This window comes from Canis lupus, chromosome 15, assembly GCF_003254725.2.
Source record: "Canis lupus dingo isolate Sandy chromosome 15, ASM325472v2, whole genome shotgun sequence".
NCBI lineage: Eukaryota > Metazoa > Chordata > Mammalia > Carnivora > Canidae > Canis > Canis lupus.
In genome coordinates, this window is record NC_064257.1 from 4739049 (window position 1) to 4760959 (window position 21911).

General features: G+C 42.6%; 1 protein-coding gene across 4 annotated transcripts in view; it reads left to right on the forward strand.

Annotated features, from left to right (window-relative positions):
* The window catches only part of MTF1 (metal regulatory transcription factor 1), a 43307-nt gene that overhangs the window by 9862 nt on the left and 11534 nt on the right, over positions 1-21911 (forward strand). For all 4 annotated transcript variants that reach the window (XM_049094526.1, XM_025419860.3, XM_049094525.1 and 1 more), the window contains exons 3-7: positions 7022-7260; positions 8551-8682; positions 10918-10991; positions 11646-11782; positions 15429-15503. In XM_049094526.1, the coding sequence (XP_048950483.1) occupies positions 7022-7260; positions 8551-8682; positions 10918-10991; positions 11646-11782; positions 15429-15503 (657 nt within the window). The remainder of the gene's footprint in view (positions 1-7021; positions 7261-8550; positions 8683-10917; positions 10992-11645; positions 11783-15428; positions 15504-21911) is intronic.

The following is a 21911-nucleotide window of genomic DNA, read 5'->3' on the forward strand; positions in this document are numbered from 1 at the left end:
AGGCTTAGAAACATACATACAATCAGCACGTAGTAGAAATGAGGTTTGAACCGAGGATGTTCTGGATGCCAAAGCCTATGCTGTTCTAACGTAACATGCCACCTTTGTAAAGACAGAGGGGAGACTCGGCCGGCACGGCCTGTGAGCTGTGGAGAGGGGCAGCGGGACGGCGTCAGTTCTGCGAGGGTAAAAGGCTGAGGTGTGGGTAGCACTGTGTGCCTCCAGCTCTGGTGGTGGGCAGTGGGAGGCCCGATGAAGGAATGAAGTCACGCAGAGCTCTTAAACGTCCACTTTGAGTCCTGTGGTTGCACATTGTAGACTAGAAGTGAGATCCGTGCAAGCCCAGGAACAGAGATGGGATCGGGGAGGAGGTCCCCAGTGTGTTGGGCAGGAATGGGCAGCTCCCACAGCTCTCTTGGCCTGGCCAGTGCATGACTTGTGAGAATGATCGTTCGTGTGCCGGATGCTCAGGACCAGAGACTCTCTTTCCTCACTGAGTATAGGGCCAGTGAGGAGGGTCAAATCTAGTTCTCTTGGTCTCTCATTGTCTTTTTCCTCCAGCAGAAACCCAGCCTTTTCTCTTCCCTGAAATTTTTTTTGAGCTTTTATCTCCTGCAGCCCAGTGTTTAGTTTTCCCATTTTGCTTGTCTCGTTTACCTTTCCTTCTCTGACTCTGTTGGCTTAACCAGGCAGTCATTTTTGTTAACGATTTCTCTACTCTAGAATTACACAGAACACCTTGCAAACCAATAGCAGTCCTCTGAAAGCTCATGCTTCTTGACCATTATAACATTACACTCCATCCTCAGTGAGCCTACCCTGCACCCCCTCCGTGCTCCTTACCCTGGGAATCGACTAGTGTTAGAGGCCACCTATCTGCTGCACAGGAAAGTTAAAGGAATGCGATTCTTCAGCTCTTTTAGAGAAATGCATATTTTATTATCCAGTGGAATTGGCAGTGAATTGTGTTCATATTATACATAACGTTAGTTAGTTAATTTTGAGAGGCGAATTATGTGTCACCTCTTTCGCAGGTTCTTTAGATTCAGCTTGAGCATAACCTCCTTTGAGAAGTCTTTCTCAGTGGTCCCCACATCTAAATTAGATGCTTTTTCCCTGTACTTCTATTCTCACCTCCATTATCAGCACAATTTCTCATTTTGGGTCTTTTCTGTCTCTTTGATTCTCCTCTTCACATTGAGCTTCTTGAGAGCAGGGACTATTTTTTCCCTCTGCCTATCACCTTGGACAATATAATCCCTGCGACATAATTTTTTGAAAGCATAATAAACCTTACTTGTATTTAAATGTACCACGTGTTGCAATACCTCTTCTCTGTAACAATGAAAACTTATGTGTTTTTTGCAACTTCCTGTTCGGATCCAGTTTGAGGAGGTTTAGTTTTCCCTTTTGTGAAATTTGGTGCTATTTAATTTTTTTTTTTTTTTTTTTTTTTTTTTTTTTTTATTTATTTATGATAGTCACAGAGAGAGAGAGAGAGAGGCAGAGACACAGGCAGAGGGAGAAGCAGGCTCCATGCACCGGGAGCCCGACGTGGGATTCGATCCCGGGTCTCCAGGATCGCGCCCTGGGCCAAAGGCAGGCGCTAAACCGCTGCGCCACCCAGGGATCCCTGGTGCTATTTAAAAACGATTCTGAAAGACTCAGAATGATGACTTCCATTTACTGCTTCCCTCTTGATGGGGTGAGAGATTACTCGTCTATTCAGTACATTATTGGGGGGCAGGCATTGACTCTGACAGTCAACCTGTCTCCTCCACCTTTTTAAAACATTAAAAAAAAATCTATTTATTTATTTGAGAGAGACCTCACAAGTGGAGAGGATGGGCAGAGGGAGAGGGAGAAGCCAGCTCCCTGCTGAGCAGGGAGCCTGAATCTGCTGGACCCTAGGACCCTGGAATTATGACCTAAGCTGAAGGCAGACAATCAACCAACTGAGCCATCTAGGCACCCCCACTGTCTCCCCCACCTTTATTTTGTTATTATTTTTCTCCCCCCATTTTAAACACAAATACCTTCCCCAGTTTGTATCCTCTCCTAACTTTCTCTCCTCTCTCCTCTTCTCAGCCAAGTTCCTTGAAAGAGTAGTTATATTCATGGTCTTCAGTTCCTTGCTTTTCTCCAACTTCTCAGCCTGTTACATTCTGGCTTCTGTTCTTACCCTTCCAATGAAGCTAATCTTGCTGGGAGGCTTATGATTTGATGAATCAGGCAAACCCAAGAAATGCTTCAGTAGTCATCTCTGCTACATTTGACCTAATTGACCATCCTTCCTTTGTCACTTGTCACCCTTGTCACTGTGTTCCTCAGCATTAAGTCCTGCTGGCTTGGTTTTGTTTGTACAATCATTCCTTCAGCAAATATGGATGTGGTGCCACTCTTCCATGAGGCTAGCCCCTGAGCTGTGACCAAGACAGACATGGGCCCTGTTCTCATGGAGCCTACAGTCCACCAGGAGAGCAACCATTCATTCATTTAGCTCAAGGAGTATTCATTTAGTGCTTTGTGTTTTCCGGCTACCACTGTGCCTACCAACTAAAGAGGTAATGATATAAAACAGTTCCTCAAGGAAGGAGCTTTTAAATGGAAGCTTGAGTTGGCTAAGTGAAAAACCTGGATGGGGTGGGGGTGGGGTGGGTGGGAGGTGGGGTGGGGTAGGGGTTGGTCGGGCAAGGAGACAGGAAGGGGTAGTTAATGATTGATTGTACTGTTCCTTATAAAGGTATCAACTGCTGTCTCATCTTAAGAATGAGAGTCTGCTCTTATCAGCTGCCATTGTTGAAGCCCTCTGATTGAGACATGCTGCTGCTCTATTGCAGCAGCCACAGTCCCGCTTCTCCTTCCTGGTCAGTGACTGTGTTGAAATCTCTGCCTGCCCGAACCAAAGAGGTTTTCAGTCTTGATGGGAAACCAGGATATATGCACGAGAGGATAATTAACAACATAGGCTAAGTGCCAAATGAGTGGTAGAGTTAAATATTGGAATTCAGAGAAGGGCACTGTCACTTAGATGTGTGTTGATTGTGGAGTGCCTTGGGGAGGTAATGAGGCTTGAGTGGAAGGAAGAGAGAGAGACTCAGAAAAGCAGAGAAGGAATCAGGCATTTCCAGCAGAAAGAATGGAAAGAGCAGAGGCAGGCAAGTAGGGATTCAGTGTGGCAATTAGGGAAGGAGTCCTGTTGCCTGTAGGCTTAGCAGAGCCTGCTCTTGGGCTGGTGATGGAGTAACGGGGTAGAAGGTGGAAGAGGACCTACGGGGGGATCTTGAGTATTAGGCGAAGGGATGTTCGCATCTGAGCATAGAGGTAGCATGTGGAGAACACTGTTTTATTTATTTGCTTGTTTGTTTTTAAAGATTTTATTTGTTTATTCATGAGAAAGGCAGAGACATAGGCAGAGGCGAGACTCAGTCCCAGGACCCTGGGATCACACCCTGAGCCAAAGGCAGACACTCAGCCACTGAGCCACCCAGGTTCCCCTAGAACACTGTTTTAGAACAAATCTGGCAATGATTGGCTTCAGACCTAGGCCCTGAGACATGAGAACGCCTGGACTGATGGGTAGTAATTCAGTGCAGCAGATGTTTACAGAGCACCTCCTGTGTAGCAGTGGGAAGGCTGCGGAATGAACAGTGAGAGAGCACTTGTGCAAGATTGTGCTGGGGGTTGGACAGATGAGACAAGGAGTGGGAGGGGAGATGGGAGGAGTTAGGGCTCCTCCCTTCCCCACACCCACAGGTTTTAGGGTTTGGCAAATTGGGGCCCACAGGTCAAATCCATGCAAATACCTGTATTTGTAGAATGGTTTTTCCATTTTTAAATGATTTGTTTTAAATCAGAAGAATAGTATTTCGTGATACATGAAAATGATATGACATTCAAATCCTCCTGTCCATAAATAGTTTTTCTGGAGCACAGCCTGGCTTATCCGTTTATATATTTGTTGATGGCTACTTTCAGGGTCAAGGGGTTGTAACAGTCTACATGGCCCACAAAGCCTTAAATATGCACTATTTGGCCCGTTATAGAAACCTTGTAGACCCATTCTTACCTCAGTCCCTCTCTGCTCTCATGCTGTCTGTCCCCCTTCCCACCTGAGGCTTTTCCCTCCACCAGCTTTTTAAATATCCTTTATTTTATTTTTTTAAAAGATTTTATTCACTTATTTATGAGAGACACAGAGAAAGAGAGAGAGGCAGAGACACAGGCAGAGGGAGAAGCAAGCTTCATGCAGGGAACCCGACGCGGGACTCGATCCCTGGTCCCCAGGATCAGGCCCTGGACTGCAGGCGGCGCTAAACCGCTGAGCCATCCAGGCTGCCCACCCTTTTCTTTATATTCCTCTTGGAAGGAATCTTTTTTTCTGGGTCCTTTCTCCTTACAAATATGCTCAGGCCCTACCCTACTCAAAAAAGCATCAACTCAGAAGCCCACTCTTGCGCCTGCTGTCCATCTCTCATTTCTGCCTCCACTTCACCTTTGGTTTATTCACCTTCATCCAGACTTCAGGCCCCAGCAGTTCATTCAAACCAGCTTTGCTAAGTAGTTGCCAGCTGCTGGGAATCCAGGAGTCTCCTCAGTCCTGTGTTCCTTATTTTCTTGGACATTTCATATTCTGATCATTCATTTTCCTTAAGATCCTCTTTCTGTTGGCTTCTATACCATCATTCTCTTTGGCTTCTCTTCCTGTTTCCTTAGCCCATTCCCACACTCTCTGGAATTCATCTCTCATAGTTCACTCTCACTTCCCTGTTCAGGTTCTTCTCGTGTCCCTGCTGGACTGTTGTTCCTCTTCTCTTAGTCTCTCTACCCCTTCTTCTGTTCTCTTACCTTTCCAGTCCATCCTCTAGTAGGCTACCTGAAGGATCTCTCCTCAACTGCTGATCTGATATGTTGCTCTCTTGGTTAAAACCCATTGGTGAGTCTCCATTGTCTTATTCCTCTACTCCATAGCTTGAGTAAGGAGGCTTCACCTTATTTTTCTAGATCCTTCTGCATCCAGTCTCTTACATGCTGCAGGTATGTTTGTGGTTCACTGGTTTATCTGAGGAACACATTTTCAGTTTATCCCTAAAACAACAGGCAAGTGAAAAAACGAGAGAGAGAGAGACAGAGAAAGAGACAGAGAGAACCTCAGCTTCTGAGCCTTCACTAGGAGGGTTAGATTTCCCTTTTTTATATCCCCAGGCTCCTGGGGCATGTATGTATTGTCAGGCTCAGCAAAGTTTATAATAATTTGTGCACATCCACCTCCTTAAAATTGGCATTTTTTAAAAGCAGAGATTTTTTTTTAAGGTTTTTAAAATTTATTCATGAGAGACACACAGAGAGAGAGAGGCAGAGACACAGGCAGAGGGAGAAGCAGGCTCCATGCAGGAAGCCCGACGTGGGACTCAATCCCGGGATCACGATCTGAGCCGAAGGCAGATGCTCAACCACTGAGCCACCTGGGTGCCCCCAAAGCAGAGATTTTTGTCTTGTTCACTTGTTTATCTGATACGGTATCTAGCTTGTTGCCTGGGACCTGATAGTTCAGTGACTGTGGAATGAACACTAATAGTGTAGTTGGATTTGTGGACTGAGGCTTTGGAGCAAGGTCGGGGTCAAAGGATGAAGATGTTCCATGAAAGCTGAAGTAGACAGTACTAGCGCCCTGGTGTGTACAGTATCAGATCATTTACAGTGTATTTTCATGAATGTTTGATCTCATTTTGTTCCACTCTGCAGCACTGAGACAGGCAGGGCAGGCTTTATTAATACTCCTTTGAGAAGTAAAGAACTGAGGTTCAAGAAAGCAAAATGACTTATGGAAGGTCTTGAACATAAATGCCAGAAATTCATTCTCCTCCTGCTATGTCTAAGGCTGCTTCCCCTGCACTGGGGCAGGTAGGGGAGGGGTTGAGAGATGAGAGATAAGTTCCAGAATACACCTACATATCAATTGAAGGGAAAGGAGTAGCTTGGAGAAGAAGATAAAGAGAGCCCTGTGGAATTGCTGTGTTGTAAAGGCCAAGTTTTTTTTTTTTTTTTTTTTTTGGTGGGGGTGGGGGGGTACATCACTGATGAGAGAGTTTTGCAAGTGAAGTCAAATGGAGAAGGATGGAAGGGTTGACCGCCAGGAAATGCAAGAGAATCATTTCCTGCAGTGAAACCCACTTGCCAAGTTGTTAAGGAGTATGTGGGCATCAAAGGAGATGGAGGCACACATATATGCTACCCTCTCAAGAATTTCGGCCGGTGAAAGTGAAACCGAGAGGCTGGCATTTTGGGAACTGTTATACTAGTAAATACTCCAAGAAATTCATGATACAGTATTTTTATTTCATAGACTTGAAACTATGCTAGGGATATACTGCTTGATGACCGAGCATATCAATGTCAGGATGCTTTAGACTCAGTTCAACATTGGCCAGTTCCAGTCAAGGTGGGGTGCCACAAGGCAGGGTGTTTAATCAAGTTTTAAAGCCAACGGATGTCTGGGTGATGTAGTTAGTTAAGCGTCCGACTCTGGGTTTCAGTTCAGGTGGTGATCTCAGGGTCATGAGATCGAGCCTTGCATCAGGCTCTACTCATCACAGAGTCTGCTTAAGACTCTGCGCTCCCAACCCCGCATACACTGTCTGTCTGTCTGTCTCTTTCTTAAATAAATAAGTAAATCTTTAAAAAAAGAAAGAAACCCAAAGCAAGCCAAAATGTTATTTCAGTATGAGAGGCCCACCTTTAGAGGCTAGATGTATACCAGAGTCTGAAAAACCCCTTTTTATATTAATTTAGAATATTCATCTGCGTACAAGCTTATCTCATCCCCATGACTTATTATTTGTTGTTGTGGCATGATTTGATCCATGGGAAGATTTCCCCGCTTTGGTGTTCGAGGTGGTTTTTTGTGTTTATGATACAAACCTCTGTGTGTTGTGCACATTTCCTGGGAGCCAGGCTCTGCAGGGAGTTAGGCCCTCGGCAGCTCTTTTGTCCTATTGATGAGGTGTTCTTTGTCTGCCAGGTAAAGCGGTACCAGTGCACCTTTGAGGGCTGTCCCCGCACCTACAGCACAGCAGGCAACCTGCGCACCCACCAGAAGACTCACCGAGGAGAGTACACCTTTGTCTGTAATCAGGAGGGCTGCGGCAAGGCCTTCCTCACCTCCTACAGCCTCAGGATCCATGTGCGAGTGCACACGAAGGAGAAGCCATTTGAGTGCGACGTGCAGGGCTGTGAGAAGGCGTTCAACACGCTGTACAGGTATGTACAGGCCTCTTCTCCAGCCTCTGACCCTGGCCTTGTGATTGCAGAGCCCTCCCCTTGCCCTGTGCAGATGTGTACTGCCAGGGTTTTAAACGGGACAGCAAGGGGGCGCCTGGGGGGCTCAGTTGCTTGAGCCACTGACTCTTGGTCTCAGAGCCATGAGTTCAAGCCCCCTGCTGGGTTCCACACTGGGCATGGAGCCTATCTAAAAATATAATAAAAAATAATAAAATAAATGAAGAGCACAGCAGTGCTCAACTGTTTAACATTCGCTGGAGAAACTTATTACTTAAATATTGACATAAAAGGGGTTAATTAAAAACGATAATATATTTGTGTTCAAATTTGTATCTCCCAGAGGGACATAACGGCCTGGGGATTTTATTTTATTTTATTTTATTTTATTTTATTTTATTTTATTTTATTTTATTTTATTTTATTTTATTTTTTATTTTATTTTTATTTTATTTTATTTTATTTTTTTATTTTATTTTATTTTATTTATTTATTTTTATTTATTTATTTTGTTTTATTTTATTTTTATTATTTTATTATATTTTATTTTATTTTTTAATTATTTATTTTATTTTATTTTTTATTTTATTTTATTTTATTTATTTATTTTATTTTATTTATTTTATTTTTTATTTATTTTATTTTTATTTATTATTTTATTTAATTTTAATTTTAATTTTAATTTTTATTATTTTTTTGACGGTGACCACCGCTTTTATGGGCCTGCAGATTTTAATACTTGGCCTGTTGCCTCCCCTTGGCTCAGGGCCTGTACTGAGGCTTCTGTCAACTTTTGGTCCTTTCTCACTTTGAAGATAACTTTTTTCTACCACTTGTTAGCCAGTTTCCTTTTACACCATTTGTATCAGGAAACCATGTCTTCTTCAGCTTTGGGTCCAAAGTAACAAACACAGCAATAGCTAACACTTAAGAAGCTCTCACTGTGTGTGAAGCACTGTTCATCCTCACAGCAGCTGACAAGTAAGTGGAAGCACAGAAAGGTTTTGTAACTGGCTCAGGGCCCCCCCATCCAGTAGGAAATGGGTCTGGGATTTGAGTCCCAGGCAGTCTGGCTGCAGAGTCACACTCCTACTGTAAGCTACATACTTTTCTGAATTTCTCTTCAAGTAAACAATTTTGGATGCTGCTGTATAATGGATATGGAATTCTTATGCCCTGGATCCCGAAGCACGTTAAGCTGACATGAGTGGGGAGGCTCTGTAGTACATTATGCAAATGACAAAGGGACTTTCTCTGTGGAACATCTTGCAGGCTGAAAGCACATCAGAGGCTTCACACAGGGAAAACGTTTAACTGTGAATCTGAAGGCTGCAGCAAGTACTTCACCACACTCAGTGATCTGAGGAAGCACATTCGAACCCATACAGGAGAAAAGCCATTTCGGTAAGTCTCACAATTTTCCCTTCCCTTTGTCGCTGACCAGGTTGTGGCTGGGTCTCTTCATGTGCCCTGACATTTTTCAGAGCAGAAAGAAAACTGCCCCTGTCAGTTCTTTGGCAGCGTTGGCTCTCCCCAACATAGCTACAACCAACTACTCCACACAGGAGGAGTGATGACAGATTCTAAGAGCATCCTTCTTTTGGACTGTGATGGCCTTTCTGCCGCAGGGTTTCCCCTTTTCAATGAGCATTTGTTGAAACTCAACGTGGGAGGCACTTATCAGGGCTAGAGAAATACTAAGACACGCTCTTCTCTCGGGAATATCGTCTAGTGAGAAAGAACCACAAGTAACCAGACAGTATATGAGACTGAGGTGCCCACACAGCTTTGAGCACAGCAAAAGGGAGAGCAACCTAAAAATCTAGGTGGGGAGTGGAGGAGATGAGAGGGGAAATGAGGGGATAAGAATGCAGGTATTTTGTTGCTTGTTGTTGTCTTGTAATGCGTGTGTATACACACACATATAGGAGCATCCATTTTTGTCTGTATATTTCAGTCTCTATATATGTGTGCACATATGTATATTTAATGTACCCACACATAAATGTGTAACTTTGAAGGAAGGACTTGTATGATCTACCTTCTTCTCTGCTTATAGCATGTGGCATGGTTCTGGGCATTCAGTAGGGGTTCAAAAACAAGTTTGGGATGATTATATGACATTTTCTTTTCTTTTTTAATATGACATTTATTTATTTATTTATTTATTTATTTATTTATTTATTTATTTATTTATTTATTATGACATTTTCTTAATAAGATTATGAGTTGTAAGGATTCCCCCTAAATATAATACAGATGTATTATTAAAAATTGCCCATAAACCTTGTCTCCAAATTGTGGCAGAAGAGACTGCTGTTACATACATGGCATCACATGGGCTACCTTTCCCCTCTCAAGTCTCTCATCTCCTTATCAGGATCCTTTGATGGTGTCCCTGTCTTCAGGGACAGTCCACTCTTAAATACTAATTAAATGGAACGGTGTTCTAAAATTAAAGTTTCATTCCTGAATTGTAATCCCTCTAACAGCAAGAGTATTTACTTACTTAATTAATTAGTAAGTGAGTGAGTGAGCTGTATGCCCAACATGAGGCTTGAATTCACAACCCCGGATTAAGAGTTGCATGCTCCACGGACTGAGCCAGCCAGGCACCCTAAAAGCAAGAGTGTTTAGATTCTAGTTAGTTACTCTCCAGATTCTGTGAAGCTTGGGTTACTTTTTACCCCATAAGGCTGTCGAGGGGACTCTAATTTCTATTCAGTCACATGCATTTTTGTGATGATTAAAACTGCTAATTTTTCTTGAATATTAGATGGGACTTTAGACACAATGATTATGTATTATTAAGGAGTCAAATGCTCCAGAGAAGCTTTCTACTTAAAGAAATAAAATACTTTGGCTTACAAGAAAATGCATTCATTCATATAAATAGTTATTGAAAGCCTGCTATATGCAAGAACAACAAGCCTGCTATGTGCAAGAACTACGGCAGATATAAAGGACTACTTGGACCCTGCCCTTCAGAGTTTATAATCTAGGAGAACAGATAACAAATGTATACACATAGAGATAAAATAATATTGGAAATTACAGGTGCCATAAAAGAAGAACATAGATAAATGGCTCAGGAGTTCTCAGGAGGGAAAGATTTCTTTCAGCTCTGGTTATCAAGAAAGTAAAAGAGAAAGAAGTGGGTCTTGACACTGAAGGTTATAAATAAGTCATTACAACCATTATATATTATATATCATATGGCCAATGTAGTTGGGAGTGATTTTGTTTTGGTGTTATATTTAGGCTTCCTGCCTTTGTGAGAGCCTCTCTACCCACTATTGACATTCCTAGTTTTCCACTGGCAGTAGATTTTCCGTATCAGTTCTGATTGTCAATAGAATTCTGTTAAGTAATTCATCAAAAAGCTCTTATTGTCAGAGCTCTCAACATGTGACTTACTTGTAGGAGAAGAAATATTTATCCTGGACCATCAGTTCCCTCTGTTCCCACTTTTTTCAATGACCTGTCTTCATTTTCCATCTCTAAAACCAATTTCCTCAATCAGATCTCAGTGTTCTGAACATTTGTTTTAGTTTGAGCTTGTATTTATAAGAGATGTTGAAGATAAAGGCCTGTTTACCTAATGACTGCTGTTTCTCTTTGCTTAAACAACTTACTTAGGTGTGATCATGATGGCTGTGGGAAAGCATTTGCAGCAAGCCACCACCTTAAAACTCATGTCCGTACACATACTGGTGAGTTTAAGCTGATTTTTTTTTTAACCTTCATCAAGCTATGTTTCTTTGGAGAACTGTAGAGCTTCATAGAGGGAGCAAGCCTAAATCAGCGTAGCCTTCACCTGTAATATTTGAGTTTCTTTCAGAGGTAAAAGGATGTAAAAGTTGGACTCAGGAATCCAGCCTTAAGAAATGAAGCCAGTGGGGCACCTGGGTGGCTCAGTGGTTGAGAGTCTGCTTTTGGCTTAGGTTGTGATCCTGGAGTCCCGGGATCGAGTCCTACATCAGACTCTCCTCAGGGAGCCTGCTTCTCCCTCTGCCTATGTCTCTGCCTCTCTCTGTGTGTCTCTCATGAATAAATAAATAAAATCTTAAAAAAAAAAAAAAAGAAAGAAAGAAAGAAAGAAAAAAGAAATGAAACCAGTACAGAGATTCTCAAAGAACCTGTGACGGAAAAAAAAAAAAAACTACTCTTGTCTTTAAACTTGCCAGGAGCAGGCCATTTTGCTCTACATTAAGTTTTAGGACGGAGATGGTTAACATGTAATTTTTCCAACGACTATTACCTGAACCCTCGTAGGAATATTTACTTCCCCTGTTAGGGAAGAGGAGAAGTCTGAATCCAGTGAAATAATGTTATGGAAATACTAATACTACTTGTCATTCTTGCAGGTGAAAGACCCTTCTTCTGCCCCAGTAATGGCTGTGAGAAAACATTTAGCACTCAATACAGTCTCAAAAGTCACATGAAAGGTCATGACAACAAAGGACACTCATACAATGCACTTCCAAATCACAATGGATCAGAGGTGCGCAGTGTTTTGTCTCTTGTTTTGATTTAGGCAGCACAGAACAGCAACAGTTGTTTGTATATCAAAATGAAAGGGCAAAATGTCTTCTCTATGTGTCTGTCAGTGAGAGGGAAGAAATCAGGGTCAAGATCTGTATCTTTGTGATGGGGTGGTGCAAGCAGAAATTTCAGCCCGTGCCCTGTGCTTCAGCTTTTGATTCAGCTCTGCCTCTTTCCCATCAGGTATGCCTTGAAACCAGTAAGTGGTTTCAGAGGTCTCACATGTTTCCAGAGGGTCAACCAGATGCTCTAAATGGGTCTCATTTTCTCATTTGTGTTTATGAAATGTACATCTGTGGTTGCATTTGGAACACAGATTAATGTTTTGTCTCACATGTCTGTTTAATCTGTCATTGGAGAACCAGGTAGAGTCTGGAAGGTTTCTTGCCCTTTTGAATTGTCCATAGGCCAGAAGGTTTGAGAGGCACTGGTGGGAAGTGCTGAACCACAGAACATGCCTCTGCAGAGTTTTGGACAGTTTGTTCTTTGCCAAGTCCCTCCACCATATCTCCCTCTCCTCTGCAGCTCTGTTCTGGAGAGATCCTGGGAGAAATTTACTGGTTTTACTTCTGTTGTGGTGGTGGGCACTTATGTATGTCTCTTAAACGTAGGAAGTGAGTATTATTATCTTCCTATTTCAAAGATAAAGAAACTGAAGCTCACTGTCCCCCTTTTGAATCATTAGGTAATACTGATTTCGATTTTGGGAGAGACAGCATATTTAAATTCTGTGGTTTCCAATTTTTAAACAGCAGAAGATCCCTTCCAACAGATTTCTGCCCATATCTTATTAGTAATAATAACTAACACTTACTGAGTGTTTACCTTGTGCCAAATTCGATGTTAAGTGCTTTTATATGGACTGTCTCACTCAGAAGAGCTATGTAAGGTCAGTGCTATTATTAGCCTCATATTACCAATAAAGAAACTTTTGAGATAGGGAGAAATTAAATTACCTGCCTGAGTATCCAGAGTTTGTAATTAGTCTAATTTAGGCAGGCAGTCTGATTCCAGAGCCTGGTTCTTGACCCCTATGTTGTGAGAGGCAAAATAACATGAGCTGTGAAGGCTGTGGCCTCTGGAGCTCCGCTGCCGATCAGATGGATGCCTTTAGGCAAATGGCTTTTTTGCGCCTTGGTTTCTTCTTCTGGAAAGCCAGATAAAAATACTAAGATCTGAGAGTCTTTGCTTACTAAGCTGCATGTATTAAGTCGTGATCAGTCTTCTTATTCATGTGACAAGCCAAGGACACTTTAATTGGTGACAGCCCCTTAAGCACTGGGATGCCCAGTGCATGGTGCTCAGGTCTTGTCTTCTCTGGCTCACAACTCAGTCCCCGGTGGTGGGAAGCTTCTCCTGTCTCAGGCTTTCAGTGCCATCTAGATTGCCTCTGAGTCCTAAATAAAGATCTCCAGCCTGGATCTCTTCCTGAACTCTACACTGTACAGACAATCCCCACTTAGAATGATTTGATTTTATGGGTGCGAAAATGATATGCATTCACTAGAAACCATACTTTGAATTTTGATTTGAATCTTTTCCCGGTCTAACAGCAGGTGGTATGATCCTCTCTTCATTTGATCTTAGCCAAAAGGCTGAGATGTGATATGTATGATTCTCTCTTGTGATGCTGGGCAGTGGGAACGAGTCACAACCCCCCCGTCAGCCCTGCAATAACAAGGGTAAACAACTGATACACAACAGACCCATTCAACCGGTCTGTTTTTTCCCCTTTCAGTACAGCGTTCAATCAATTGCACGAGCTAGTCAGCATTTTGTTATAAAATCATCTTTGTGTTAAATCATTTTGCCCAACTATAGGCTAATGTAAGTGTTCTAAGCGCATTTCAGGTAGGTTGGGCTGAGCTGTGAAGTTTGGCTAAGTACGTGTTCGATGTATTTTTTGACTTAGGATGGGTTTATCAGGACATAGCTGCACTGTAAGTTGAGGAAGATAATATATATTCAACCTCCTTTTTCAACCCAGAAATCCTCAGTCTTTTCAAATGTGATATGTCCAAACCTCCTTGGCCTCTGGGTCCCTATCTTAGTAAATGGCACCTCTGTGTCTTCAGTGGCACAGGCCAAAAATCTTGGAGTCATTTTTGATACGTCTTTTTCCCCCCTCATACCCTACGTCTGTCAACAAAGTCTCAGCTCTACCATGAGAATAGATGTGGAATCTGATCACTTCTGATACTTTGTTCAGGCTGGTATCAGCTTTTGTCTGGATTACTGCAGTAACCACTAGGTGGTCTTCCTCGAACCTCCCCCTTCTCCTCACTCCCACCCTGCCCTGACACAGACTGGTCTACATATTTCACCCAGAGCAATCTTTCTAAACCATAAGGCAAATAACTTCTGTCCTCTGTTCATAACTCTCCAGTAGCTTCTTCCGTCACTTACAGCAAAAGTCAGAATCTGTACAGTGGCCCAAAAGGCCCTATAGACTCTAGTCTCTGGCCTCATTTACTTCCTCTCACTTTAGCTGTACTGTCTTCTTTGTGGTGCCTGGAACAAGGGAAGCCAATCCCTGCCCCCGGGCCTTTGTATTTGCTGTGCCCTCTGCTTGGAACATTTTTCCCAGATATGTGCATGACCCATGCCCTCTTCTCTTCAGTATCTGCCCAAATGCCAGCTTATCTAAGAAGCCTTCCCTGGTCTAATAAAAGGGCATCTCCTGCCCCAGCCGTCTCTATTTCCTTTACCCTTCATAGCACTTAGCATCATCTTGTGTTCTTCAGGGATTTTGTCACCCTCTCTCCATCCCCCCCTCACCCCTCCCATGTAAGCTCTGTGGTGGCAGGGACCTTGTTTTGTTCATTATTGTATCCTTGGGCCTAGAACAGTGCCTAATACATAGTAGACGTTCAGCGAATATTTGTTGAACGCATGTATGAATGGGAACATCTGATCCATGAGGTAAGCAGAGTTACCACTTAAAGTGTGTGGTAAATTGCAGCTGGCATCCTAGGAATCCAAAGTCAGAGTTAGTCTGACTAGAGTTAGTTAGTTAGTGGGAAAGTATAAAGCCTCAGTTCTGCTCTGAGTAAGGATCCCTGAGGTGCTGGGGACACAGTGATGCAATGGAAGATGGACTTCTCATCAGAAGCACTGGGTTTGTGTTCTGCTAATTAGCTGTGTGATTTTGGACAGTTTGCTACCAGTCTTAGCATTAACTTTTTCATATTTAAAATGGGAATATAAAATAATACTTCAGGTTTATATGAATAGCAGATGAGATCATGTGAAATTGCTTTGTAAATGGTAAGACTGATTATACAAATATTATTAATTTGCTATTGTTACAGCTTTTGTTACTCTGGAGCCTGAGTCATGAGATAATTCTTAAACTCTTTATTAATCATCTTTAAGAAATATGACATTCTTTAAAAAAAATAAGACATTCTTTTAAGAATATCAGGATTTTAAAAATTAAAATAATTCACAGAGCCCTTGCTTTGGATGGTTTTTACCTCTCCAAGTAATAAATCTAGACATTTGGAACTGTAGGGACATTGTGATCAACTGTTTTATTACATGCTATGCTATTATAAATCCTGATTTTTTTTTGTTACTCAATTAGAATTTTTTCTCCTTCACAGGATACAAATCATTCACTTTGTCTGAGTGACTTGAGCCTTCTGTCGACAGATTCTGAACTTCGAGAAAATTCTACAGTAAGTGTACCTCTGATACGGGTGTGAGAAAAATAAGTTCAAGAATTGAGCACTCCCTTTGGTGGGAAAATTGAGGGAGGCCAACCTTTGCAGTCTTCCAGACTTGGTTGTGTCCAGTTACTGACCCGTTAGGGCTATTTTGGTTTTGGTTTTACTTCCTCATAGAGCCTCCATGGGAGAGCTTGTTCTCTCTAACGCCTGATGCCTTTACTCACCTGATAACCTCTGGCCCCAGAAGTTTCATTCTTTTGTTCACCTAGCAAATATTTATTGAGTGCCTAGTCCATTGGGCAGTGTGTTGGTACTGAGCTTGTAGTGTTAAAAAAGTAGGTGTGGTCTGTCCTTGAGCTTAAAATTAGTCTACTATAAGGGGGAGCCAGAATTCACCCAGAATTCCAGTTTGCAGACTTTCTCAAGCCCTGCCAATCTGACTAGAGTTTGTCTTGGAGCTCACTGCATTGGCATCCCAAAGGGAACCTTCTCTATAAGCCTTCTTCTAAAGGACAATCCTACTGTCTCTTGATTGGATGGCTTCAGTTCACTGTCTTTGGAATTTCCCTGCCACTCCTGTGGCTCTATGATGTGCCTTGCAGGCCACTGCATGAAGCCTGAGGTTATACTCCTTCCTGAGGATCCGTGCTTTACTGTGTCACCAACGCTGGTTGTTGTAAATTGTTTGTAGTTTTTCTGTAGTAAATAAATGTAGCTTGAGTTAGATTTTCTATGAGTATGTGCACAAGTAGAAAGGAATCAACGTGGTAGGAAGTATTTGAGCAGAGATGGAAAGACTCAGAAATGCCATGAAATGTGTGCTGTTTCTCAAAGTGTGATCAGTGGAGTCATCTGCAGCACTTCTGGCGACGTAGCTGCTTGGGCCTCATCACAAGCCTGCTTCATCAGTATCCCCTGGGAATGGCTTCTGACACTGTCTTTTTACATAAACACCCCAAGGCTTAGGTTCTTCAGTAATGGCAGAGTTACTGGTATCAGACCAACCCTCCCATAGAAAACAACTACCTATGCTAGGCAAATGATCAAGAACAACTACTTGAAGGCACCAAAGAGCAACCCCCAAACAGGCAGAAGTAAAGCTCAGAAGAATGAGCCATGTGGACAATGTCAAAGGCACTAGATAGGCTTTCAAGTATTACAGCTTGTCAGCCTCGGGGCAAGCCCCAGTTGACACCAAATAAGATGGCTAAAACTCAGTAAACTTTCAGGCACACCGGCTTGAATAACCAGAGGACAGAGTTCAGAGCTACCACAGCAACACCTGGAAAGTGAAGAGCCACATAGTGGGAGCCCCAAGCTCTGTGTATAACTGTTCTCATCTCTAGTTGGCCCTAGAACTGTATGTGTGTGAGACAGGCCCTTAGCAGCCCAGCTGAGGCTGAAGAACTGGACAAAGAGGCAGCTGTTGTCCCCCACAGGGAAGACCGAATTTGCTTGGGGTACAGCCAGACCAACAGACTATTCAAGCAGACAAACGGACACTGTCTCTTCCAGGAAGTATAACAGAATCCAGAGTCTCAACAGCATATCATTTACAATGTCCAGGATGATCCAAAGTTAGTAAACATAAGAAGAAAGAGGAAAACATTAATCCTACTCAAGAGCAATGGTAATCTGTGGAGATGAATCCCAATATGAGTGAGATGTTAGAATTAGCAGACAAGGATTTTTGTTTTTAAGTTTTTTTTTTTTTTTTTAAGTTTTTTTTTTTTTTAAGGAATCTTTATACCTGGGGCACTTGGGTGGCTCAGTGGTTGAGCATCTGCCTTCAGCTCAGGTCATGATCCCAGGGTCCTGAGATCAAGTTCTGCATTGGGCTCCCCGCAGGGAGCCTGCTTCTCGCTCTGCCTATGTCTCTGCCTCTCTCTGTGTCTCTCATGGATAAATACATAAAATTAAAAAAAAAGCCCCCAACATGGGGCTTAAGCTCATGATCCTGAGATTAAGAACCACTGACTGAGCCAGCCAGGCACTGCAGTAAACAAGGAGTAGCTCTTTTATGCTCAAGGACCTAAAGGAATATGCTTGTAATTGAATAAATATGAAATCTCATCAGAGAAATAGAAACTATAAAAAGTGTACCACATGGAAATTCTGGAACTAAAACTGTATCTGAAGTAAAAAATGTACCGGATGGGTTTAACAGCAGATTGGAAAGGACAGACAAGAGAACCAGTTAAATTGAAGATGGAGGGTAGCCCGGGTGGCTCAGCGGTTTAGCACCACCTTCGGCCCAGGGTGTGATCCTGGAGACTGGGGATCGAGTCCCGCATCTGGCTCCCTGCATGGAGCCTGCTTCTCCCTCTGCCTGTGTCTCTGCCTCTCTCTCTCTCTGTGTCTCTCATTAATAAATAAATAAACTCTTTAAAAAAAAAAATTGAAGATGGAGAACTAGAAATGTACCAAATGAACAAACATTAAATAAGCACCTCATATGATTTTTTATGCCTATTCACGTTTTAGAGCTCATAGTTTAAAGTGAAATTTCTATACTGGATGGCCTCAATGCCCTCTGAGTTATGGAACCTAAGATTTCTGAGTGTAATATCTCTTTAATCTCAGAGGTGTATTAAATGGTTCAAGAGTCCACTCCTGGCCAGGGCCATGACCTAGGACTAAAGAGCTTTCTGGAGCACTCAGGTCATCAGATGAGGAATCCTGGTTTGGAGGGACATTAAGTACTTAAAAAAAAAAAAGAAGAAGAAGAAGGAAAGCCTTTTTTTAAAAAAACAAAACCACAATTTACATCAGCAAGAGAGAGGCTCTGTCCCTTGGGGTCAAATTACATAGTGTACCCTCACCACCCAACAGTTACTCCAGAATTGGCAATACTCTCGTTTTTAGTCTTTCATTCTTAAGGCCACAATTCCTTGAAGTAATAGAATTAATTTTGCTTTGTTCTACTTAAAAAAAAAAAGATGAATTGTTAATATCAAATACATTTTGAGGACATCATCTTTTTCTAGGTTTCTGGGCAGCTGCATATGTATGTGTGTCCTGGAAGTGAGCCTCAGTTTGTTCAGATCTTTCGTTAACAGAGGGTTGGAGCAGCTAGGAACGGGCCTCTGGGCCTCATGGCTCCTGAGCTTCAGGATCCATCCTGGTCCTAGACAACTCCCAGGGTTCTTGGTCTCTCTGCTCCAGGCCCTAGAGGCTCAGCCTGTTCTCGTCTTCTTTACTGTGTGTGGGGAGCCGCTCGAACTTGTTCTGCCTCTAGGTTTGTGCCCTGAAGCCTGGCAGTGACTGAGTCCTAGTCTCCTCAGTATATATATATATATATTTTTTAAAGTTTTGCAGTCCTGTACCTCTTTTTTTTTAATTATTTTATTTTTTTCATTTTTATTTTATTTATGATAGTCACAGAGAGAGAGAGAGAGGCAGAGACACAGGCAGAGGGAGAAGCAGGCTCCATGCACTGGGAGCCCGATGTGGGATTCGATCCCGGGTCTCCGGGATCGCGCCCTGGGCCAAAGGCAGGCGCCAAACCGCTGCGCCACCCAGGGATCCCTATTTTTTTTAGTGTGTAAAATACTTTTTATTGAAGTATAATATACATACAGAAAAGTACACCTATCACAAATATACAGCTTAATGAATGATCACAATTCATCACATCCATGTAACCAGCACCCAAATCAAGAAATAGAACATTCCCAGTATCCCAGAAGCCCTCCACCCTTCATGCCCACTAACAACTATTACCTCTCCTTAGGGATAACCACTATCCCAACTTCTAGCAACGTAAGATGGATTTGCCTGTTCTTGTGCTTTGTGCAATTGGAATCGTGCCAGTTGTACTGGTTTGTGCTGGCTTCTTTCTTGCAACGTCATGTTTAAGAAATTAATCCATTTGGCAGCCCGGGTGGCTCAGGGGTTTAGCGCCACCTTCAGCCCAGGGTGTGATCCTGGAGTCCTGGGATCGAGTCCCACATCGGGCTCCCTGCATGGAGCCTGCTTCTCCCTCTGCCTGTGTCTCTGCCTCTCTCTCTCTCTCTCTCTCTCTCTCTCTCTCTCTCTACCTCTCATGAATAAATAAATAAAGTCTTAAAAAAATGAATCCATATTGTTGCATAGCTGTAGATCATTGGTTCTCCTTGGTGAGTAGTAGTACATTAAGTGAATGTTCCACAATTTGTTCTCTCTACTTCCCTTGGGTATGTGGATAGTTTCTAGTGTGGAGCTCTTAGGATAATGCTGCTGGGAACATTCTCATGGTGATCTCTTGGAGTCACACAGGCTTATTCCTTTTTAACAGTGTTATTGCTGATAATTTGTAAACCGGTAAAACAAAAATAACCACCATGAGGAAGTTGTTGAGCTGACAGTGTAGTGGGGTCGTTAGCTCACTACTTTTCAAACTGAATTATAAAGTAGGGGGTAAGGTTTACATTTTAAGGACATCAGCACAATAGAGAGTATCAGAAGACCTGGCGTGTAGTAAGGAGAAGCCTCGTTTCATAGACTTTTGTTATATAGTACGGATAGTTATGTAATGTGAGGGATGTATGTGTGCACATATAAATTGTTTGTGGATATATGAAAAATGTAATTCTTACTTTGCATCGTGATGAAAAGTTTGAAGTCTGCTATCTTGGCCTGTGATTTTTTTTTATAATATTTTATTTATTCATGAGAGACAGAAAGAGAGGCAGTGACATAGGCAGATGGAGAAGCAGACTCCCTGCAGGGAGCCCGATGCAGGACTCGATCCCAGGACCCTGGGATCACAACCTGAGCCAAAGGCAGACTCTCAACCACTGAGCCACCCAGGCTCTCCTTGCCCTGTGATTCTTAACTCCCTCTGCACTGGAAGCAGAAGTCCTGGTGTAGATTTGTGTCTTCAGCATGTGTCATGCTGGCAATCAGATTCACTCATCTTCCAGTCAGTGGAATCATGCTTAGAATAATTAGCCTCTTTTGATTCAAAGGGGCAGTTTCATTTCAGACCTCTAGGTTGCTGGACAGTTGCACTCACCACACTTGCCCAGGCCCAGAGTGATTCTTTCCCCTCCCAGCAGCAGAGTTGTTGGAAAATGACCTGTAAACACAAGTTGGCACTGATGCAGAATACGGCCTGAAGATGGGTTTTGGTTGGTCTATACAGTGCTTTGTTTTCAGTTACTTGCTTTTAATTACAAATCAGTAGATTTCACATAAAAATCCAAATTTCAGACCATTCTTGAGCTCTGAAGTCCCCACTGTGCATATGACAGGGCTATACTCCTCAGAAGCACTGTAGGTGACTAGAGCTCAGGCCCTCCAGCTTGCCACAGCCTGGGTCCCTGCACCCTTGCTTTACTTCTGTTAGCTGCCTGTATTCCTCGAGGCATGCTCGCCTCTGTCACTCCTGCCCTATGAAATGTGGGGGGAAGGCAGACTGGAGGTAAAAAAAATTGCTGTCCCCTCCCCTTAACCAAAGACAAGCCCATGGTGCCTGGGTGGCTCAGTGGTGAGCATGTGTCTTTGGCTCGGGTCGTTATCCTGGGGTCCTGCGATCGGATCCTGCATCAGGCTTCCCACAGGGAGCGTGCTTCTCCCTCTGCCTGTGTCTCTGCCTCTCTCTGTGTGTCTCTCACGAATAAATAAGTAAAATCTTAAAACAAAAAACAAACAAACAAAAAACAAAGACAAGCCTGGAGATGGCCATTTTATTTGGTGCCTGTCAGGAGTCAGACCCTCAGGCATTGTATTTTTGAGGGTCCCCCCCATTTTATCTTATTTAAAATGCCTCTGATGTTTTTTTTAATTCTTAATAACAAAGAAACTTGCAGTGACAAACAATAGTGAGTATAAGGCAATAACTGTTGCCTCTCATGAAAAGTTTCTTTATATTGTTTGATTTACTACCATGCATCTATGTTAGACTATTGTAGATGCTATGTAATGACATATATATTCACAATATATTATTATTACAGGAGAAAAGCAGGTTTCACAATATATTATTCACAATATATTATTGTGAAGGGTATTCACAATATGTTATTATTACAGGAGAAAAGCAGGTTTCAGGTAATGAATATAATATAATCCCATTTTTAGGAAGGATTTGGTCTTCTTTTAGGTCAGGGGTCAGGAAGCTGGTTTTTGTTTGTTTGTTTGTTTGTTTGTTTGTTTTTTGGAAAGGGCCAGATAGTAAATATTTTTGGCTTCGCGGACCGTAGAGTCTCTGACACAACTCAGCTCTGCCGTCAGAGCATAAAAGCAGCATAGACAGTAAATGAATGAGCATGCATCTGTTCCAGTAGAACTTTACTTCCAAAAGCAGGCAGGTTGTCTACAAGTCATAGTTTGCAGGCTCCTGTTTTAGAGTATCTGAGGACCCAAATCTAAAGTGTCCAAGGTTTAGGAAATAGATGTCCCCTTGGAAAGGGAGAGATTAGAAACAAGCATTTT